Source organism: Erigeron canadensis, chromosome 1, assembly GCF_010389155.1.
Source record: "Erigeron canadensis isolate Cc75 chromosome 1, C_canadensis_v1, whole genome shotgun sequence".
Lineage (NCBI taxonomy): Eukaryota > Viridiplantae > Streptophyta > Magnoliopsida > Asterales > Asteraceae > Erigeron > Erigeron canadensis.
Window position 1 is genome coordinate 27,417,583 of NC_057761.1, and position 20,329 is coordinate 27,437,911.

The 20,329-nt window shown below is 29.5% G+C and overlaps 2 protein-coding genes across 2 annotated transcripts; one reads left to right on the top strand and one right to left on the bottom strand.

Annotated features, from left to right (window-relative positions):
- Nucleotides 1–4,701: 4,701 nt before the first annotated feature.
- On the bottom strand, nt 4,702–5,800 carry LOC122585143 (ethylene-responsive transcription factor ERF095-like). The gene has a single exon (XM_043757248.1). The coding sequence runs from the start codon at nt 5,665–5,667 to the stop codon at nt 4,951–4,953; it is 717 nt and encodes a 238-aa protein (XP_043613183.1). The 5' UTR covers nt 5,668–5,800; the 3' UTR covers nt 4,702–4,950.
- Nucleotides 5,801–15,991: 10,191 nt separating this feature from the next.
- On the top strand, nt 15,992–16,628 carry LOC122585781 (oleosin L-like). Its single transcript, XM_043757904.1, has one exon. The coding sequence runs from the start codon at nt 15,992–15,994 to the stop codon at nt 16,496–16,498; it is 507 nt and encodes a 168-aa protein (XP_043613839.1). The 3' UTR covers nt 16,499–16,628.
- The last annotated feature ends 3,701 nt before the right edge of the window (nt 16,629–20,329 follow it).

The window sequence follows — 20,329 nt, forward strand, 5'->3', positions numbered from 1 at the left end:
ACATCTTCCGAATCGCGGGCTCTCGTTATGGAATCGGGTTCGTCATCCGAGACTGATGTTCACTTTTTGCAAAACGCGGTTCAATGGATGGACGACACGACAAACTCTAACGACATTCAACACCGTAGATACGTCAATCGAGAACGTGAAGTCGGTCATCAAATACTACTAAATGATTGGTTTGTTGACGAACCAGAATACGACGATGCTTACTTTCGAAAAAAGTATCGTATGGAGAAAACCATTTTTTTAAAAATCGTCGACGACATCCAAGCAAATTTTCCATATTTTCAAGAGGGGTTCGATGCGCGTAGGAGAAGAAGTTTCAGGACGATCCAAAAAGTGTGCTCGGCGGTACGTCAACTCGCTACGGGCAATCCGCCCGACGAGTACGATGAGTACGACGAGAAGATTCATGTTTTTTTTTCCGTTTATTATGTATTGTGTTTTATGTGTTGTGTAATGTTTGTTTAAGTTTTAAATAAAATGTTTTAAGTTAATAATATATTTATGTAGGAAAAAAAAATTTGAAAAGAAATTGAATTTGGGTAAAAATTGAGTATGTATTGCCAGTGATTTAGGTAAGAATTGGATAGAATTGGATAATTATAAGTTAAAGGGTTTTGATTGGAATATGATTTAAGTAAGTTTGGGTAAGAAACTAGTATTCTCTCCCCCTTAGTGTTTCATTCATATCATTTTAACCATAAAAGACATGTTAGTAAAAAGTAAATAGCTTTTGTATATCATTTGGCATGTTTGAAAGAGGGGACGAAATGTAACTTGGCAAGTTTTTTCTATATCTCAATATTTTGAAAGTATGTCTATAATTTATGGGAAGTGATAAATTTACAACAATTTCTAGCTATCCACAACAATGCTTGTTTTATATAGTTGTATTCTGTGTAGTATAATGTGTACATTTGTTATAAATGGCAAAAAATTGTTGTAAATATATCACTTCCCATAATTAATAGCTCAAATCCAGCTCTATCTTTATAATAATCGTCATGTTATGTATAGATTCTCCCCTGTTATATGTTATTGTTCCTAGATATATCTAGATACAACTATAAATGAACAAAATGAAGAAACGAATTACTAAAAAACCCAAAAATATTAGAAGAAACCAAACAGAAAATTATAAAAACTAAAAAAACCCAAAAATATTAGACAAAAACCAAACCGAAAAATATAAAAACTATAAAAAGTTAGAAAAAATTTACCATTATACCAGATCCACCACTTCGACGGACACCATCATCTTTGTCATGGCCTATAAAATGGGTAAATTTTTTTTACCTTTATACCATAAACTTTTTTCTTCAAGAATCAAGATCATCACCACTACATCATGATAGTAAATTAGCTACAAAGACAATGAAAAAAAAATGGACATAGAACACAAAAGAATGAGTGCTTTTTGCTTAGGTGGTTGTGGTGGGATCGTCGACATTGATGGTTGTGGTCGCGAATCTAGATGTGTATGTGTTTTTCCGGTGAGAGAAGGGGATTGGTGTGTATGTGTGTTTCCGCAGTAGGGTTAATTGTTGTTGGGGGCTGATGTGATCCTGCTCCCATTACTTTTTTTCCTTTCATAACAGTAAAAAAAAACCCATACTTTTAACAGTAAGTTATTATTTAGTTTTCGGGATGGCTTTTTTTTTACCATGCTATAGTAAAAAACCTCATCTTCTTGTAATAGATATATCTAGATACACCTATAAATGAACAAAATGAAGAAACGAACATGAATGGTGCTTGTCTGGTCTCTATTGCCGATATAAAGTTAAGGCATCTATGTGAAACTAAATTTAACGATGTACGCCCAAGCTCCCTATATGCTACTCTATTATTATGTTTGCACAAGATCAAATATTTTGTTTGGGGTGCATCAAAGGGTTACCCACTTGTCCTAAGATTAGTGTCGGAAGGGGTAATGATATCGGGGGTGTTTGTGGTTATGTACGTTATATTTTTTAAAAACACGTCTCCTTCAGTTTTTTTAAATTATGTTTTTTCTTTATAAAACACAGATAATTACTTTTTTTAGTCAAATAATGTTTTAGATTATTTGTGTTTTACAAACATAATTATCCGGTAATCACTACAAGATGCAATTTCAAACATCATATTCTCTCGGTGATTGATATATAGAAAAATGTTTTTGGATCTCATAGTCAAGACATTTGTCTTCTTCTAGTAGGAGTTGTTAACCTGTCTATTGTTGCTCTCAGTTACACATTTTTGTAATCTTTTGTTTAACAATACAGTAGTAATCCAACTTTTTTTAAAGATCGTGTTATTATCAATGTTTAAAATGTTTAATATGCTAACAAAGTCAAATACAAGATAGATTAGTAAATAACACTTCTTACTATGGTAATGTTTGATGAGAGAACATTTTAATTTTCTTTCTATAATTCGTTTTAACCATCAAATTATTGAAATAAGAATAATCTGTTATCTTTTTGTTGAAAGAAAGGATGGTATACTATTACTTTTCGTCCCTATGCTACATAATGGTTGTGAACCACTGCCCGGAAAATAGACTTGGAAAATATATATATATATATATTATATATATATATATATCTTGTGGAATAATCATTGTATTATATATATGAATAAGGATTATGGCATTAGAGTGTAACTAATGATGACTCAATGGTTATGTAATGTAGTGACATTTTAAATTGACTATCTGATATAAGTACCTTCTATTTTTGTTCTTTTAATGTAGTGGTTGACCTGTTGTACCGGTAGCCGGTACAATGTCAATTTTACTTTGGGATTATGGCACTGGAGTGTAACCAACTATGACTGAATGGTTATGTTATGTAGTAATCTTTAAAACTAGCTATCTGATGTAGGAATCTCTCATTTTTGTTCTTTTCATGTACCGGTTGACCTGTTGTACGGTCATGGTTACAGTTGTGGGTTTTGAACTCCGATGAGGTTGTAGTCTCGATCTCAATTTTTTTCTTCCATTCAAGAGGTGCGACCATCTCTCCACTGTCTCCACATCTGGACACGTGTCACCAATGATTGCCACAAATAAAATAAACAAATGTCAGCCGCCATCTAGACAACCACAGTCGTTGTCCTCTGTCAAAATCCCCCCCCCCCCTTTACCTCATTGTAAACCAACGTTGCTGGATCTTAAAGGTGGTGGGGATAGGATGACATTTGTGGTTAACGACGATGGGGTGATCATAAATTTGGGGATTAAGGTTTGTCACCATCAAAAAGTGAAAAATGAAAACATGATTGTTATTATCATTACATGATCTTGTTTTGGAGATCTTGGAAAGAAGAAACAAACAAGGGCTTTGAAGGGGATTTTGATTGGATGGTGGGTAGATAGATATAGATATAGTTTTCGTATATCTATGGGTAATATATGGAATGAAAATGGTGTTTAATTTTGTGATGTGATATGAAAATTTGTTTATCCTTGAATTCAGAAGAAATGAAATGAAATTGACTATAAAAACGATTTGGGATTTGTTATTGAAGAGGAATCAGGAGGACCATAGATACGTACAATGCATGTATAAATGTATATATACATCTATCTATATCTAGTTTCAAAGTTTAGAAATGGAAGTTATATTATTATTATTGAAGCGTGTTCTGAAATCAATAAATGTATATAGCATACATCGAGTTAACGAAACAGAGAGATTCTTACATCAATTTAACACTTTCGTAGGTCACTACATTACATAACCATTCACTCATAGTTGGTTACACTTTGGTGCCTTAATCCCTGATCTTTTTTACGTCCAATGTGACATTACCGGTTACAAATAGGATATTACCCGGTAGGATACATTAAAATAACAAAAATGGAAGATACTTATATCAGATAGTTAGTTTGAAAGGTCACTACGTTACATAACCATTGAGTCATAGTTGGTTACACTCCAGTGCCATAATCTCATGTGAATATGTGATGATACTGTCCTTCACATATCACAGTAGTTGGACACCTGGACGTTTATCCGTGAGGTCTCAAGTTCGATACTCTCGGGCGTGAGATTAACAGACTTTAAGTTTCCTGGGCCTTTGTGGAGCATTTACCGTGTGAGGCGAGTGGGGGGGGGGGGGGGGAAACAGGTAGGTCCACGGTATCCATTTATATATATATATATATATATATGGGGATGGTAATATAAGGTTGTCGGGTATCTAAGCTTAGGTGTGGAACACTCACATATTGTTTTTTTAATCCATAAAAATCATGGGGGCTCATGCATTTATTCATTAAACAATAAATAGTAAAATATTAGTATGTGAGGAGTTCCACATCTAAGCTTAGGTGTCAGACAGCCTTATATTCCCTTTTACCTATATATATATATATATATATATATACTATGGGATGTATCATAGTATCATCATAGTACCATGTTAAACGCCAAGAATCGCCTCTTCCTTGAAAAATCTCTAAAAAAAAATTGTACTAATTAAAATTTGATCTATCACAATAGATAGTGATCATCTAAAATTGAAATCAACTTTACTAGTAATTAAATTAAAAAGTTTTTGACTTTTAGATTAATATTAAAGATCACGATTTAAAGATTATGACTTTTTTATTTTGACATTTGATTTTAATCTAAGGTTAAAATTTTGAATTTTACCAGTAGAGTTGTGTATCTTAATCCTAGCTAAATTACTTATAAGAAATCGAACTATAGAAATGAATATACCATTTTATGATCTAGATTAGAAAACAAATAAGAGAGAAGATGCTAAAGCTCTAGCTGGCTAGTTCTAGCTAGTGCTAAGAGTGAGGAAAAAAAACGTTGCTTTTCTAAAAATCGCAAATTCAAAATTCTAGACATGGACATTTAATTACTAGGATTAAACTAACTAGTAACAATATTACAATAACATTTGCCCTTTGAAAAGAAAAGGCTATATATGTAGTAGTGTTCTTGATTAAGTAACCATACAACCAGAAGTAAAATCCAAGGTAGGCGCAGCGTAACCTGGTAACGTTGAAACTTCAATTACAACCTTAACACAACCCTTATCGTTATTATTATCATTATCATTATTATTGCCATGAACCGTGTGTTGTTCAACTTTAACTTGCTTTCGAAATTCTTTTTTAACAATTTCATCATTGATCAATTCTAATCTAGCAGCAGCAGCTGGTCTTTTCCGACTGCTGCTGCTAGAAGTAGTACTTTTAACCAAAACCGTTTCGTCGGAAAAAGTAGTTGCTACTTCTAAAGGAAAATTAAGTATAGCTTTATTTCCACGTAGCTTAAACGCAGCTTTATCATACGCTTTAGCTGCTTCGATAGCGGTGTCATATGTCCCGAGCCAAACCCTAGCTCCTTTCTTATTTGGATCACGGATTTCTGAAGCGAATTTTCCCCATGGTCGTTGCCTTACTCCTCTATAATGTTTTCTGCTTTGAAGATCATCCGTTGTACGTTTCTCTTGGTTCGTAGATAATACGAGGTGGTGGTTGTGTTTTGTAGTTATTGGTGGTGCATGGAATAAGGGAAGCGATGATGTCGTTTTGTCGGTTTTATTTGGTTGTGGTTCGTGAACGGGATATGTTTGAAGGAAGGACGAATCGTCGATGAGAAGGTGTTGCCGGATGAGATCTAATGCTGAAGATTCATCATCTGCCGGTGATGCCATTAATTATTGCTAGCTGCTGAGAAATTATAGGGGATGAGTTAGATCGAGTTAATGACTACTTGTGCTTGTGGGGAGCTAGGTTGGAGAAAGGGGGTCGTATATAGATATAGAAATATAAACACCAACCAATGAATATACAACTAACACATCCAGCAAATGTATATATAATGGAGGAAATAAAATTTAAGGTTTTTCTAATTCATACTAAACTACCATGCATTCACATTGTGCACTTCCAAAATATTGTTTCAATTAAGAAATTCATTTTTGTGTTAGAAAATTTTAAATTAGGTGCGGATCGAATATCATAATGGAGGTTTGGACTATGCTGTTTTAACTGGGTCCATAATTAAAGAGTCTTCCCACCAATACCTAGTAGAAGGAATAAATCCCAATAAATTCGTCCAAAGATACAACAATTAATAGAGATAAATCTTTCCTTATCAAAACTGAAACTAAGCTCTTTATGAATTCAAACCTTCATTCAAATGACATTTTTTTTTTGTTGACATTGAGCTATTAATCAAATGGATAGTGTTTAGGAAATAAATCAATATATAATTACGTCGATCACAAATAGCATAGAAGATATATATATATATATATATATATAAACATTATTTAAACCAACCAACTGATAATAATAAATACGGAGTAATGAATGATACATAACCGGACATTGACACGAAAAAATTACAATATATTAGTTGAAAACCCTTAAGAAAAAATAATGTGCAAAAAACAATGACTAACCCATGCTTGAAAATTTGATGTTAGCAAAATCCAAATAATAAAAATGTGAGTGTACCGTAGACGAATAGTTCATCGATTCATTCACAATTATAGAGTATATAACACATGGTAATTCATAAAATGTTACCGTATGGAGTATAAAGTAATCATCCAATATAACAATTTTCAATATTCATACATCTATGATAGTGTTTGATTTTACAAGAGAAATGTACCAACATGCGCGGCAGTGATGAAGGTGACGGCGGCGGTGGTGGCGGTGATGGGTAGTGGTGGCAAGCAACGGTAGCGGCGGTGCGTTGGCAACGGAGATTGGTGGTGGTAGCGCCAGTGAGTATTGGAAGTTATTGATGTAATGTGGCTATGATATATGATAAATCATGCATTAGAATGTGTACATTGTTGAAATTTATATCAATATTGAAATTTGAAGTTCAATGTTGAAAATAAAAATAAATTTGCTTTATAATATAGTTTATATATAATACGCTATTATAATTCAAGTTATTTGTATATCCTAGTTATCGGTGAGGAGTTTGAATGAAAATAAGAAAACTAACCAAACACACTTTGAGAGATTTCCTCTGTTTGGAAAATACAATAATGTCAAGTGCACCTTCATATTGTATCTACTAGTCTTTAAGCCCGTCAAGGATAGTTTTAAAATATATATATCAAAGGTAAGTGTAAAAATAATAAATAACAAAACAGGTAAAAAAAATAACAAAACAAATTTAAAATAATAAACCCTTTTGTCGTAGAAAAAGAAATTCATAATCAAACTATAATTGACAACAAACTAAACTAAAAGAAACAAAAAATAACAATAACATAACAAATATTAAATGATAAATAAACACGAACAAAATACCAAAAATAAAATTAAAGTGATATAAAAAAACCGTATGTTTCTTTTGTTGAAAATTTACTTAATATGATTTGTTTATTAAAGATAGGAAGGAAAAGAATAATATGATTGAGGACAATTAATAAAAGTTTAGCTTGTATATATAATAATTTATTGGGAGAGCTTAAGGAATATTATATATCTTTAAAATCTAAAAAGATTTGTTTTGATAGAAAAAGATTTATTATAGAGTTTTAAGTATAATTATCTAATTAATTAATAAAAAATATAGAAAAAAGAGAGCTCTAGAGTAATTAGGAAAGAACTTTAAGCTTAAAAGGAGTTTTAAGAGGTGTCAAGTGTACCCCCAACCTCCTATTTTAGTTATAGTATATATTTACAATGTGATATTATTATGAAAGATAATTAAGAATTAAAATATAAGTATAAAAACTAATATATAAAAAGGAAGAAAATTTTATACATTTTTGATTGAGAGATAAAATTAATCTTGAATGGAGTTTATACTGATTTGGATTTAGTATAAAAGTAACTCTCTGTTGTAAATCGTGTTATGTTTAGTGATCATCCCATGTTCTCTGAAACCTATTGTGTTTAGGATAAGGATGTTGTATACCGTCATCTATGATTGTGTTTGAGATAGGTATCTAAAGTTCAAATTGTGTTTATATTAAATATTAGATTTATTAATATTTATAATTTATAGAAGTAAAATCTAATATATTATTAAATTAGACGACATTATCAAAATTGTTATACCAATGTACGACATGTATATGTATGATCAATTTATAATATTTTATAATGTTTACTTATAAGCTAATATTTATCTTTAGCCATGTTGTCGACAATGTATATGAGTAAATCTATATTTATTTATAAGATAAAAAGTCAAGAAAAGTTAAAGTTACATTGAATACATATATTGTATTTCATATTTTGAAATAACTTTCGTATGTTGAAATTTTCTTAATTAATTAAATGATTAAAATAGTCCCAAGTTGATGGCTAAAAATAAATTTGATCTAAGTATTCAGGGTTAAAAAGTGTAAATTGTTGATGGAAAATAAAAAAGTGAAAATTAATGAGACTTTTTCTACAAATATTAATATAAAATCTATAGTAATTAGGAGAGAGTATTAGACCTAAAAAGAAATTTTAGGAGTGTCAAGTGTACTCCCAACCTTCTCTTCTAGTTATATTACTAGTGCTCGGGCCCATCCAATGGACGGGTAGTCTCAAAATATATTAATCAAAGCTAAAAAAAATCAGAATTCAAGTATATTAAATAGATACCGAATAAAATTAAAATAACATAAAACGATTCAAATAAGACAAAAAGTTGAAGAAAATGCGTAATAAACCAATATTTCGGGGAAGGCCTATCATACATATCGGAATCATACTCATTATCAAAACATAAACATATATTAATAATTAAAAAATAAAGAAGTTGCATTGCGTACGAAGATCAAGTACTAATTCTTGATAGGTAAGTTTCTGCTTAATAAATCTCTATATATATTCTTAGTAAATTGATTGTTGATGACAACTTTTGATTATAGACGATATAAAAACTTACACAGTAATGATATGATTCGAGCAATCATCAATATGACCTTTACCACAACTTAATCAATACGAAAGCTTATAATTTTGAAAATATACGGCTTCAAGTGTTATACTTTGCAGCCGTTCAAAGAAAAAAGTGTTATACTTTGCAAGATTTTTTTTGAACAGCAGTGGTGATTGGACTCAGCAGCATGCCTCTTCATTGTCAGGTAGAGATCGACCACGTCACCAGCACAGTCAATCTGAGGGCATGACTGGCGGTGGAAGTCTCACTACTGTTCTGGAGGAAACTAGCTAAATGCTAGAGAAAACCTTCATGCTCCACCTTATTGGCAAAGACTTCCCTATATACTTTGCAAGTTGTAGTACTATAACGCAGGTTCGTCACTGTCATTATTAGCTGAGACATATTGATGGAATTGTTTTTTGTAGTCATTCCACAAGGCACATGCTATAATAATTTCTCTATCATAAAATTTTTTGAAGCTAGTTTTACTCATAATGTGATATTATTAGATAATTAAAAATAAAAATATAAACATACTTGTGATCTTTTATTTAACATTCAAGCATATGTATTTGATCATGACGCGTACCCATAACACGAATAGGTTTATTTCCAATCACCTGTTCTATGATAATTAGATGACTATTATGATTGTTTTTATATTCTTTGATAACAATTAGAACTCTTGATTTGAGTGACAATTATAACTTTAAACATTAATATACAAAGCTTATAATATATTAAAAAAAAAGGACATAATTATGTCCCTTTTTGATTGAGAAATTGTGTTGATCATTTTTAATTAATTAAATGATTGTAAATTTTAAATAGTTTTCTCAAGTTGATGGTTAAAAATAATTATAAATCAAGTATTCTGGGCTAAAAGTATAAATTAATGATGTTTTTCTACAAATTAATATAATAACTAATATAATAATATATTTGGATAATGATTATTAGGATTTTTAATTTATAGTTTATCTATATGATGACATAAGTGATTGTCAATTTGATGAAATCGAACGATTTAATTGATTAATAAGTTATTAGTTCACCTGTCTTATAATATATATTAAGATTAAGATAAAATAGATGGATTACATTGAGAAAAAGTTGTAAAATTATTCAAGAGTATTGAAAAGAATATTCATTTTGCAATCTGATTGTAATTATTGAGTTCTGAGTTTTGGTTTATTATTTCTTTTCGTTTAATAATGATTAATCTCAACAATAAACAACACTTTATCAATAGTTGGCGATATTCCAAATGATATGACTAACATTATCCTTATGAATGTACCAAAAATATATATACAAATTGTGAAAGTTGATTTATATTATGTCCTTGTTTTGATAATTAATTTATGCCAAGTTGATTGATAATAACTAATATTCTTTTGTCTTTTTTGCTGTCAAGTTGTAACTTGAAGTAATTTATTTCTTGTTTCTCTTTCAATTTATATGGGACCATGTGTTTTGGATTCTTTTATTCATTTATAATATAGAATTTTCTTTTTTTTTTGAAAATCCCGATTATGATAGCTATCGACATCAAATGACATATCAATATATCATCACTAGTTAACCATTTATGATATGCTCATGTTTTACTAGTACATACGTTTATTAATAAAGCCTAATAAGGGAACACAAGTTCTTAACAATATTTACGTACATTTTATTTGATTTGATGGCAAAACAAGGCTCCGTCTCATATCTATTAAAGTCAAGTAGAAACTCAACTAGTTACAGGACCCGAGCGTTGACGCGAGATACGCTTTCTACACGAAAAAAGTAAAATCATAACCATATGAAAGTTATTTAATGAAAACATGAGAACCCAAAAATTCAGTGGCAAGAAAATAAAAACGAAAACTTTGATGTGGGACAAATGTAAAAACGCTATGTATATAAAAAAAACGAATAAAAATAGTCAAAACAAAATGTTTAAGGGTAAAATCATAACCAGATGAAAGTTATTTGATGAAACATGAAAATCCAAAAATTTAGTCTCAAGAAAATAAAATCGAAAACTTTAATGTCGGACAAAAGTTAAAAGATAGAAAACTTGTACATTTCACGCATAACGTACTTATATATTCATATAGCTTTTTAGTATATTATAAATGAGAATCCAAACATTTAGTGTCAAGAAAATAAAAATGAAAACTTTGATGTGGGACAAAGTTATAAACGTTATATATAAAAAAAAATGGATGGAAATAGTCAAACTGTAACGTCCTAACTCGACTCGACCAATTTTTATTTATTTTTTTTAATTTTTTTTTCTTTTACTTAGAAAAATTTAGCCAAACTTTCACACAAAAACCAAAGTTGTAATTTTTGAAAAGTAGCAATTACAATCTCCTTAATATGTTAATATGATGCTACGGTAGAAGTTTGAGATCACGGAAAGTTCTAACGAAGCCTCGACAACAATTTAAAGATAGTCTTCCGAAGGCAGTAATCTGCGGATGATGTTTATAAAACTGCGGATGATGTGCAAAATCTGCGGATGATGTTTTACCAGTGCAGAAATTCCGCTTTTCATGCGCTTAAACTCAGCTTTTTGACCACCCTTTTTAACGACCTTCCCTTTTTTAAAGATAGACATATCTTATACCGATTTGAAGCTAAAGATGTCTACTTTCAAACAAAAATACTAGCTTACATCAAAGCTTGACCCATTTCAAAATATTAACCGTCAAAGTGGGCTAAAAGACACATTTTGACACTAAAATGCTTTAGACCATTTTCTTACCCAAAACTTTAAACCAAACATCAAATTGACTAAAAACATATATTATAACATAAGAACCACTTCTATATAATTAATCATCTTAATTTACAATCACATGACCAAACGGGTCAATTGTCAACCTTTACCCAAAGTGACACAAAGGCGCGATTTGACTTTAAAACATTGACTTCAAGACTCAACCACTTGACATAATCATGTTCATACCAAAATAACCCAAACCATATCAAGAGCCAAAAGTTCAAAGGTCACTATGGGTTCTATCAACAATACCATTTTACGCAAATAGCTAATATATCCAAAGCAACTTCAATCTTCAAGCACTTATCTTTACTTCACTTTCGGGGTAACCTATAAAATGGGTAACAACTAAAAGAATAAGCCAAAGCTTAGTGAATACCATTGCATACGCTTATACACACGAAGAATGGCAAAAACACAAAGGACTATCACATGTAGCCAATGATATCGTCATACCATCACTTGCATACTCACCTTTGCGCTAACAAAACATACTTGGATCCATATACGCTAAACAATAATCAAGGAGTTCTTAGGCTTCATCTCAATACAATCATGGGATTCTTAGGCCCTGTCTCAATACAACTATGGGATTCTTAGGCCCCAACCTTAAAATTAGGCCCTAACACCAAATCAATTAACATACATGGAATCCACCATCATATGGTAATCGACCCAACGCACATATAAGAGTATGCAAATTTACTCACCTCCTTCGGGACAACAAAATCCATGATGACCATCTAACAATCATATTGCTTTTCACCTAGCAATAATTCACAATTTACACATATAAGGTCATCAAGCTCAATTACCTCATACACAAGGCTAACAAGCCATACATTACTATCTTTATTAGCATCTCAATGTCCAACCCAACTTTTACATAATTCACATTCTCATCATATTCTAAAGTTGGCTTCTTTCAAAATCTCATCAATATGACCAAACACATTTTACTCAGAAATCATTATTTTCATCTTTTCATAATCCTTATTCTCAAACCATCTATCATTTTACTAAAAATCTCATTTTTATCCATCATAGTGTGACCATGCCACTTTACTACTAAACATGATCAAAATCCCTTCTTTTTTTTTTTTATAATCATGATGGTCACCAACAACTCTAATCAAAACATTCATGCAATACAATAACTATATACCAAGTTTTTAAGTAGAAATTAGGGAAACAATGTCATATCATCATGCCACCTAAAAATCCCCAATTTATTAACTTTCAAGAACCCTAATTTGGAATTTAACACAAAACAGTTCATTTTATTAAAAACCCATAATTTCCATTAATATCAAGAACCCTAATTTTAGTTTAATCAATATAATATCTTCTTAATAAAATCCCCAAATTTCATATAATATGAACACTAATAAAATATAGCAAGGGTTAAGAACAATACCTCAATTAACATTTAAGGATGGTGATTTCTAATTCAAGCAAGCCAATTAACCTTTCTTCTTAATTCCCTTTAAAATTTTCAGATTTAATCTCAAGAATCAAGTAGAAAATGATGATGATGATGATGATGATGATGATGATGATGATGATGATGATTATTTCTTGGGGATTATTTTATTAAATGTGAAGTATTACACAATGATATAGGAGAAGATTAAAAGAAGAAATTAAATGAAGGAAGGATAAGAATTTGTTAGGTGGAAATGGAGAATGCTTCACAAAGAATGAAGATGGCTGGCACATCCTCCATGTGCCACGCCCCTTATTGATTTTAGATGGGTCATGTATCCGTCATCCATTAAGGTTCCAACTAAATTAATCCCAAATCTGGAATCAAAATACTAGAAAATTATTTTAATGGTAAAACTATATAAAAGTTAATTTTCATTGGCCTAAAAAGTTTAGGATGTTACACAAACCAAATGTTTAAAAAGGAAAATCGTAACCATGTGAAAGTTATTTGATGAAAAATGAGAACCCAAAAAATCAGTGCCAAGAAAATATAAACGAAAACTTTGATGTGGGATACATTTAAAAACGTTTTGTATATTAAAAGACGAATAAAAATATTCAAAACCAAATGGTGAAAGCTAGTTGATGAAAACTTGAGAACCCAAAAATTTAGTGTCAAGAAAATAAAAACAAAAACTTTAATATGGGGCAAAAGTTAAAAGATAAAAAGTTTAGGAGGTTAAAATGAAAAATGGTAAAAATTATTATGTGCTATAAGAACTTGTACATTCTACGCATAACGTTAAAGCTTGTACATTCCACGCATAAAGTAATTAAATGAAAATAATCAAAGAACAAATGTTTAAAAGTAAACCCGTAACTGTGTGAAAATTGTTTGATGAAAACATGAGAACCTAAACGTTTAGTGTCACGAAAATAAAAGCGAAAACTTTGATGTGGGATAAAAGTTAAAAAATAAAAAATTTAAGGGTTAAAACGAAACTTGGTTAAAATTTAAGGGGTGAAAACAAAACTTGGTTAAAATTAGCATGTGCTTTAAATGCTAGTACATTTCACGCATAAAGTACTTGTACATTTATATAAGTTTGTAGTATATATATAATGTGGATATAACAATTTGTATTACCCCAAAATAATCAGGAACGGGCTAATTTCGAGCCCAGAGTTAGAGCATATAAACTTCTAAAGCAATCACAAGTATATCGTATGTGATTATGAGTCCTCAGGTTTTATGGATTAAATTATTAAAATGTGAACGGTTATTTCTTTAGGTACATGACAGTCTTATAACATGTATTATACATATTATAAACGTCTTACAAAAGGATTGAGATCCTCTAAAGTTTAAATGAACTTTATAGGTAAAGTTATGATATTTTAACCATTGGATTAAGGCAATGGTTATGATTAAAAGGTTATCTTTAGATCTTAACTTTTGATTTTAATCTAAGGGTCAAGATCCTCTTAACTTTACCTATAAAGTTATTTAAACTTTAAAGAATCTTTATCCTTACAGAAACATGTAGCATAATTAAATGGGCCAGAATGAAGAGCCCAATATAGTTCTAAGTCTTGAGTTGGGGTTGTATTTTACTTCATCCAACTTGAACAGAAAATGAAACTAGTCAATTAGCTTTTATTTTTATTATATATTGAAGATTAATTGTAACATAAAATATATATATATATATATATATATTTATATTTTTGAGTTATGGTGAACCCAGTACACGTTAAAGCATGTAGCATATATAAACGGGCCAAAACAAGTAGCCCAATATAATTCCAAAGTTGGGGTTGTTTTTATTTTTATCCAAATAAAAACCTAAACCAGTCCATTAAGCTTTCCATGTTCAATTGTTCATATTATTTTTTTTGAAAACATTTTTACCAATAAGAAAAACTTGTTACATAATATATTCATATTTAGATTTAAGCTTGATACAATTTACACATTAGGAAATTTGACTATGATTCACTAAAATGCGGACTATGATACAAGTATATTATAGTTAACTATCAAACTCGCATTTAACTACTCGTATATTATTATAGTTACTTTATATCAACAAGAATACTTGTATAATAAAAAATATATACACAAATGTAGAGCCAAGTAATGTCGAGCACAATGCAACCAAACAAAATTATTGACGATTAGTTTCATTATTTGGAAGCACTTTGACGAAATCCAAATGTTATATATAAGAAATTGTTGCGAGTTCTTTTTAATTAATTTCTCATAGTCGAACTTAAAAGTATAGGAGTAATAAATTATTAAATTTGTATCTTGTGTATGAGTGTATCTAGGAGCATTTGTGTGTTTATTATTATTTATGAATGATATGTTGACTTATTCAGTGGTGACTTAACAGTACTATGGAATTAGGTGATTGTTTTAGACATTTAAAGTTTTAACGCCTTAATATTTTATGTATTAGACTTAATGTTTGGATTTTGGACTAAGTATTATTATATAATTTGCATTGCAGTAACACTTTTATTAATTTTTGGTATTTTTATTAAATATTAGTAGGTCAACAAGAAAAGTAAAACTACTTTTTTTATTATTATTATTTTAACTTATATAGTAATAAACTAAACCTGTAAAATTGATCTGGTTTAAATTCTATAAAAATTTTAAACCGTCACTAAACTTACCCTTAAGTAATACTCCTTAGCAAATTTGAATTATCCACCAAAATCAAACCAACATTCGCCACGAAACACCCACGTGTCAATCTCACTACATGCAAATCAAGCAACTCTAATAACACGTGACACTCTTCTTTCACCACGTAATACTTCCACCTTCCTTTTATAAACCTCACTCTTATGATTATCACTCAAAATAATCTCACAAATTTAACCGACCATCAAGAAATAAAAAATAAAAATGACCGACACGCATCAAGGCTCCAACCCACAACATCAAACCGGTGGTGGAATGCGCTCTCAGTTCGGTGGCACAGGAACTCATTACCAAAACCAACACCAAGGTTCAAATAAGGCCCATCAGGCCGTAAAAGCCGCCACAGCATCTATAGCTGGCGGCTCTTTGTTAGTACTGTCCGGGCTCACTTTAGCCGGGACAGTTATCGCACTAACTGTGGCTACTCCACTACTTGTGATATTTAGTCCCGTACTAGTCCCGGCTGCGATCACTGTATTCCTTCTGGCGACAGGGTTTATGACGTCAGGAGGGTTTGGTGTCGCGGCCGTGACTGTTTTGTCCTGGATCTATAAGTACGCGACTGGCGGAAACCCGCCAGGCGCGGACTCGTTGGACCAGGCTAGAGATAAGTTGGGTTACAAGGCTAGGGAGATGAAAGGACGGGCAGAGCATGCAACCGGAATGGGTCACCACCAGACCGGTGCGGGTATTGGGCACCGTGATATATAATGTTAGGAAGAAATGCTGGTGGTTTTTGGTTAATTAAATGTTCATTTTTACTTTTTTAGTTTGGTTTTTTTATGTTTGGTGTGTTTTGATCATGTCTCTGTATTCTCTTGAATATATGAAATAAATAATATATTGCTTTTAATTAGTTTCGAACATATTTTTATTAATCAGGTTTTGAAATAAACTTAGCAACGCTAGAACGATAGATTTTATTACAAACGAATCTCTATAAATATACGTGAGGTGGTTTAATTAAAAAATAAAAAATATCAAATAAAGAATGATAAAAAAAATAAAGAATGAAAGAAGTGAGAAACATAAATATAAAAAACTAGATTAAACCTCATTATATGCGTCGATGACTGAGAATATAAATAAAAATATAATAACAATATATAGGTACATTATTATTTATAATTTAAGATAATACAAAAAACTCTTAAATTTCAATAATTTAAGATAATACAAAAAACTGTTAAATTTCAACGGATGCAAACATAAAAATTATAGTTATGAATAAATTTTACAAATATTCATACTAATAAATATGTAATTATGTTGGCAGAAAAATAATATAAGATGTAGCCGAATCTTCATTCATCTAAATCTAAATATATATACTATTATATAATATAATATAATATCTATCTAATTAATAAAACAATAATTATCCAAGTATTCTAAGACATCCTTCTTATTATAACTAAATTTTAGACCCGTGTCCAACACTGGACACGGGATTTACGATATTAACAATATTAGATCTTCATACACTTAAGTCATAAAAGCTTATAATTTATAAAAAAACACGGTTTTAAGTGTTTTATTTTGTAAGTTGTAGTACAATAATCATAGGTTTCTCATTGTCATTATTAGGCTAGACATATTGATGGAATTGTTTGTCGTAGGCATTTCACAAGGCACATGTTATATATAATAATTTCTCTATTATAATATAATTTGAAACAGATTTACTCATAATGTGATATTATATATTAGGAAAAATAATTAAGAATTAAAATATAAACATATTTGTGATCCCGAACTTGACATTCAAGTATATGTATTTAATCATGATGCGCGTTCATAACACGCATATGTTTATTTTCAGTCACTTGTTCTATGATAATATGATAACAATTAGGATTGTTTTTATATTCTTTAATAACAATTAGGACTCTTCTAATATTTATTAATAAGTCATTAGGTTTTCAAATAATTTTTTGTAGAAAATATTTCATATGTTAAAATTTTTTTATTTAATTAAATGATTCTAAATTTTAAAAAATTCTCTCAAATTGATGAAAAACAAAAAAGTGTAAATTAATGAGACTTTTTCTACAAATTAATATAAATATTAATATTAATATAATTATATATTTGGATAATGATTATTATGATTTTTAATTTGTCGTTTATCTAAATGATGATATCATCAAAAGTCAATTTGATAAAATTGAACGATATGATTGGTTAATTAGTCATTAGTTCAACTGTCTTATAGTATATATTAAGAAGCTAGTCTTAAATATTCCTACATAGGATTTATTCTAGGTGGCATTCCCATATTTTTTTACAATATACTTATTTATATTTTCATTTATTTATATTTATAAAAAATATTAAATATATTTTTTGATTTTTTTTCTAAAAATACACACATTACTTGTGGTAAATATATTGTTTATTTCTAAAAAAATATTTTTCCATAAATACACACATTACTTGTGGTAAATATATTGGTTATTTCTATACAAATATGTTTCCTAATGCCCATCGACACAATTATATAAAATTCTTAGGTTTTCTCTTTAATTTTGTTCTTCACCATTTTCAATATGCAAGTTAACCGATTTGTTATATTTCATGTGTTCTATTGCATGTCCTTTTTATTTTTTTTTAATTTATTAGTTATGACACAACTTAATTACAGTAAGATATATCTTTTCTTTGCTTTATTGTTATTGTTATTCAACTACAATACTTTTTTTCTTAGATTTTGGGTGACCATTTTTAATGGCAAATCTCATGATGGTTGATAATCAAAGGTGTTAGTAAAAAATCTTTCGTTTTTGTAAATAAAATTTTTGGTTTCAATTAATAATTAACAACATAAATAATAAATAGACTGAGTTTATATATACTATTAAAGCAGAAAAACAATTTGTTAATAATTGTTAGCGTATATGTATAATTTTAGGCAACACTTAATTGAACTATATTTTTAAACAACTGCGTATCACGCGGGGTAAAAGACCTAGTAATATAATATAATATACAATATATAATATAAATCACATAGTATCATGTTTAGCCGTTTTGTTTTATTTATTTATTTATTATTACTTAATAATGATTAGGTTAAAGAATAATTTTTAAAAATATGTTTAAAATTAAGAAATTAATGTAAGTATGACACCTAAGCAAAAATCCTATATGACATTATTTTATAATTCCTACATAATAAAAAAAAACTATCACCTCTTAATTATATAGAGATGATCAAATAAAGAATAATGAAAAAAAGAAGAAAATTATATTTTTGGTATATTAAGTTGTTAAAATTTTAATTATAGTTTTTGAGCAAAGAAGTTATAAAAATTATAAAGAAGTTGTTTAATTTTTTCATTTTTTGATACGCGTTTGTTTTACCGTTGATTCTCTGACATGACCAACACATAAGAGTATTATAAATGAAAATTTTCACACATAAGAGTATCAAAAATGAAAAATTTCTTATTTATGAATAGGGTAGGCATTTCTAATTTGCGACATGAAGTTTCGAATGAAATTCACTTTTAAAAAAATACTATAAGTAAAACCTTTGACAACTTCAGATATCAAAAATGTAATTTTTTCGAAAAATTAATGATTCAAGAGTTTATTTGATTATTTTAAAACATTTAAGCTTTGGGGTTTATATACATTATATCTATAACGTATATACGAGTACTAATTTTTAATACCTAGTTATCATGTATGAAATATTATTAAAGTAATGATTTTGAGGTTGTCAAATTTTCTAAAATAGTATTACCGTAATTAGAAAAAACATGTTAGTAAAAGATATAAAATGCAAAAATAAAATAAAATAATACGAACAGCTTTACGATAATATGAAGGGTAAAGTTGGAAGACAATTATTTAAGATTTTGAGTAATTAATTATATTTACACACGGCAACATTTGGGGTTAGGTTAATTTAAGAAGTATATCATTTCTCGTGTTGCAAAAACTTATTTTCAATTAGTGAGTTTTTTCGTAAACTTTTGTAAAAGCAGTAATTTGTAAAAATAGTATGAGACCGAATTTTACACAATGAATTGAAGGACAAGCTTTGGGAAGTCAGTTGGATGTTGATACTCACACTTCAAACCCTTAATTACCCATTTCATTAATCACTGCCCGGCCATTGTTCGCCACTTCCCTTTTTATACCAGTGTGCGCGGACTTGAAAATTACCTTCGGCATACAGTCACCGCCTGACAAAACAATGCCTGTTGAGCATGTGTAATGACGAGGTTTCAAACCCGGGCTTTAATTTTCATGCCATCCGGATCTGGGTCTATTTAACCATTCCAGACTACATACATACTAACATCTTTAATCACACATACTAGTTAAATCCCAATTATTTTATGGTTACGTCATCCGGCAAGTTTAAGACAGACAGTCATGTTTTTTTTTTTCCTGGATATTTAGACATGCTATTAGAGCATTCCAACATTATTGTACATGTCAATTATTATTTGTTTTGGGATAAGTTGATGATTTCATTTTCTTTCTCCAACAATATACGGAGTAATTAGGCTTTAGAACTCCAGTAAAATT